Source organism: Sinocyclocheilus rhinocerous, unplaced genomic scaffold (genome assembly GCF_001515625.1).
Source record: "Sinocyclocheilus rhinocerous isolate Xijiao unplaced genomic scaffold, SAMN03320098_v1.1 scaffold1048, whole genome shotgun sequence".
Taxonomy (NCBI): Eukaryota; Metazoa; Chordata; class Actinopteri; order Cypriniformes; family Cyprinidae; genus Sinocyclocheilus; species Sinocyclocheilus rhinocerous.
The window spans coordinates 795,065-799,125 of record NW_015649578.1 but is presented as its reverse complement, the minus strand read 5'-3'; the positions used below and the strand labels follow the sequence as shown (position 1 = coordinate 799,125).

The 4,061-nt window shown below is 35.4% G+C and overlaps 1 protein-coding gene across 1 annotated transcript in view; it reads left to right on the top strand.

Annotated features, from left to right (window-relative positions):
* Positions 1 to 3,210: 3,210 nt before the first annotated feature.
* Positions 3,211 to 4,061, top strand: part of LOC107710780 (peroxisome biogenesis factor 10-like) — a 1,832-nt gene continuing 981 nt past the window's right edge. The window contains exon 1 of the mRNA XM_016515627.1: positions 3,211 to 3,462. Within this exon, the coding sequence (XP_016371113.1) occupies positions 3,351 to 3,462 (112 nt within the window). The 5' untranslated portion in view covers positions 3,211 to 3,350. The remainder of the gene's footprint in view (positions 3,463 to 4,061) is intronic.

Genomic DNA, 4,061 nt, shown 5'->3' with positions numbered 1-4,061 from the left:
TCACTCTAACACTTTCAGCAGGTGCTGTCTGCCGTGCATTCATAAATCAACACAAAAAGAGTTCAAAGTCCTTTGAAGTGACTTCCCATAACACCATTTGATATTTTATTGCCCCACCACATAATGAAAATGTTAGTAAATGAGCAAAGTGTGATATTTTACTAGAGTCTATATGCCTTGAAAGGTCTACTTCTTACTCCACCTATTATCATAGTACCTGAATCATGTTTGCCTTCTCTGGAAATTAATTTCAGCTTCAATACAGTGAATTTCAAAAGACATCCTATTCAAAGTTGGAAGTATTGAGTCATTTATCCATATATAAGTGTTTCTCTGTGTAATTGTATGGTATTTTCTGTCGACCTAGACCTTTGCCATGTCATGGATTTCTTGCATCACTGTATTATAAAAAGAATAATTATAATATACTTTAAAAGAATGTACTTCAGTATGAACGGAATGCAATGACACTTTGACATTCAATGAAAAACTATTATAGTTAAAATTTATATTGAATGCAATAAGCTGCAACTTTAGAATGCTTTTTGGCCCACTTAAGTAAGACTTAAAACTTCTATTGTCTTCGAAATATGGTTAAAGTGTATCGCCAAATGTACCGACAAGCACTAAAATACACTTCAATGTGATTTCTATTGAAACGTGTATGTGTATGTCATGTATTCAAACATATTTGTAATTACACATTTGTATCGATGAAGTTGCAATTTAGTACATTTAAAATATATTAACAATTCAATATCGAACAACACACCAAGTATGTGCGCTTAAGTATGTTAGTCAACATCAAAACAAGCGCGACGAAAGGTTATTAAAACATCATAATTTAAAATGTAATTTAAAGTACTGAAATATTTTGAATTATTACAAAGTGCACTTTTTAAAAGTATACTTTAAGATAAGAAACATAAAATATGAAAGTGTACTCTAAGTACACTTAAGTGGCCTTTTATTTCATTAATATTATATTATCTAGTTTTTTAAAGAGATGAAGTATACTACGAGTGCGCATTCAATACAATTAAGAACACTTGCTTTTTAGAAGGCATTATTATATAAAGTTATACAACTAATTAACCACGTTCAGAGATAAACTCTGAAAAATACAATAGTTTCATACTGTAGATCCAGTTGCAAATCCTGGCTGAAAACTAAAGTGAGCTCTCTGCTAACACAACATTACTAAAAACATAGCATTGTGCATTTGTATTTACCAAGCAGACTCTTAATTAAATAATTCATTTCATCCTACCTCAGACCGCTCTTTTGCTGCTTCATCCGCGCTCAGCTCTCCTCAGCTGCCCTCTGCACAACCTCGCCTCTGCCTGCAAGAAGTCACAAGTGAGTCTGAATGAGAAAGAAAGCCATCCCTATTCTCAAGTGTAAACATAGGGGTGCTTCCCTGACTGCCACTGTGAGTAAACAGCCTTCCACAGGCATTTACAAAAACTGCTGTCTGACCTTAATATGGCTTTCGTGATCAGCCTTAGGAAAGGGCTGAATAAAGATGTTCTGTGTGTGTGTGTGTGTGTGTGTGTGTGTGTGTGTGTGTTTTGAATTTTAATGGTTTGGATAGATCTCAGTGCATTAGAGTACAAAAAAACAGGTTTTACAACCTTGTAAAAGGAGGTGACTTGTGAACAGCTAAACAGAGAGAACAAATGAGAGGAAAGTGGATAAAGAAGAATGTTAATAATATAGAGATTCATAAATGGATTTCATTTTGTAATTGATCATTGACAATAGCCAGATTTATTGTTGACAATGGCTGTGCTAGGAATGTTGGAATAGCTTATACCACACATACAATTGTATTAAAGGCTTTAAGGGTACAACAGCTTGTCACTGGGGCAGTAGTACCCTCACAGGGACGCTTCTGTACCTTCTAAACCTAAAGGTACAATTTTTGCACTTGTTTTTCTGACAGTGCACTGTTTGAAGCTGCAATACAAAGTGATCAACTCAACTCATTATTTTATTGCAGTGGTGCGTGTTAAGAAAATTTGCTGAAAATTTCATTCAAGACGTAGATGAGTTTGTTTCCTCATCAGAACAGGTTTGTAGAAATGTAGCATTGCATCACTTGCTCACCAGTGGATGCTCTGCAGTGAATGGGTGCCGTCAGAATGTAGCATTGCATCACTTGCTCACCAGTGGATGCTCTACAGTGAATGGGTGCCGGCAGAATGAGAGTCCAAACAGCTGATAAAAACATCACAATAATCCACAAGTAATCCACACCACTCCAGTCCAGCAGTTAACATCTTGTGAAGCAAAAAGCGGCCTGTTTGTAAAAAAACAAATTAATCATTAAGTCATTTTTAACTTATGTTGCTTATCAGTGAAAAAGTCCATCCTCTGTTGTCCTTTCATATCAAAATGTTGTAAATGGTGTTTATATCACTTGTAAACGGTGCTCGATCGATGCATATTTCGCTCCTGATTCAGACAAACTTTTCACTGGAAAAATGGTTGTATGGATGTGTTTATTACAAACACACAGCGTAGGCCTTTAGTGTTTACTGCATACAGTATACATTATGTAGTATGCATTATTATAGTCCTATTCCTATTCGCTCGTGACAAATGTGTTGAAAGTATGGGTCAGATTTAAAAAGTTCAAAGCTTCAGACGGATTTAAACTAGTTTTTTAGTTCAGATTTTCTGGATTTTGAGAGAGTGATTTTTCTCATATTTATAGTAATCCATTTTTTTTTAAACAGGATGGTGAAATAAATAGGCTAATGTTACAATAATAACAGATTAGTAGGCCTACATAATAGTACCCAGTCACATAACATTTTATAGGCCTATACAGACTATATATTAAAATAAATGAATAAAAAATAAAATGAATTTAAAAATAGACTAAATGCAACTACTGAAGACTCACATATGTCTTCAACTTCGACAAAGTTGCAGAAATGTGTATTTTCATTTAGGATCATATTTACATTTCGTTTGTCTAGCAGATGTCCTCATTATTCGAACGTCATACTAAATCATTTTCCAAATGTATTAATTCGTTTGCGCCGTCAGTCATTATCTGGTGTGTAACCATCAGACTTGACACTGAACTCAGCTCAGTAAAGGCGATGTTGCTATTGTAGACTGCAACAGCAAAACTGATCTCAAATCAGCAAAGCGTCTGTTTCCAACCGGCCAATGGAGAGCTCGTGTGAGCGTCACGTGACTAAACACGGACGTGTTTGAAGCATGCGAAGTTAGGAGACTGACCTAGACCAGAAAATAGATTCATAGACTTAATAGATCCCCGTTTTTGTAAATTGAGATAGATGAATTGCACGTCCTAAAGGTGTCTGAACCGAGCAATGCCTGTAGTTCCTGCGAACCAGCCGCAGCTGATCCGCTCGAGTCAGAAGGATGAGTACTACCAGAACAACCTGACAAACAACGCCAATGAGCTCTTCCACACATTCGCTGGTAAATCACTCACACACACATTACATGCAGGAGGTCGAGTAATTTAAAGCACATTCTACACATTTATATGTTGCTTAAATTTTTTCCTATTTATTCTCACCTGAAACTAAATACCAATCAACATGTCTTGCACCAGAACAGTCGTAATTTAGTATTTAGTACTTTTAGAATGTAGTATTTAATTTTTAAATGACGCTTTCCCATCATTTTCAACTAAACAAGGTGTTTTGCTGCCGTACATGTAAATTATATTTGTTTTGAGTGGCTGAACAATTTGCACATAGAAAGAGTAAGATATACCTTTGGGAGATTATATTAATATGATATAGGTTTGACAAAGAATTCAACATCAACTGACAGTATGGTTTCGATAAATAGGCTCAGAATTGACTAGTAGCTTACTGTGCAGCATACATGCTATACTTTACTTTCTGAAACTAAACAATAATAATATGTAAATTAAAACACTTTCCCCCAGTTTCACAGACAAGGCTTAAGCCTAGTCCCAGACTAAAATGTAAGTCTGAGCTGTTTCAACTGAAAGAAACTTACACTGATTGATAGGGATGTAACGATTCACTCAACTCACGATTCGATTC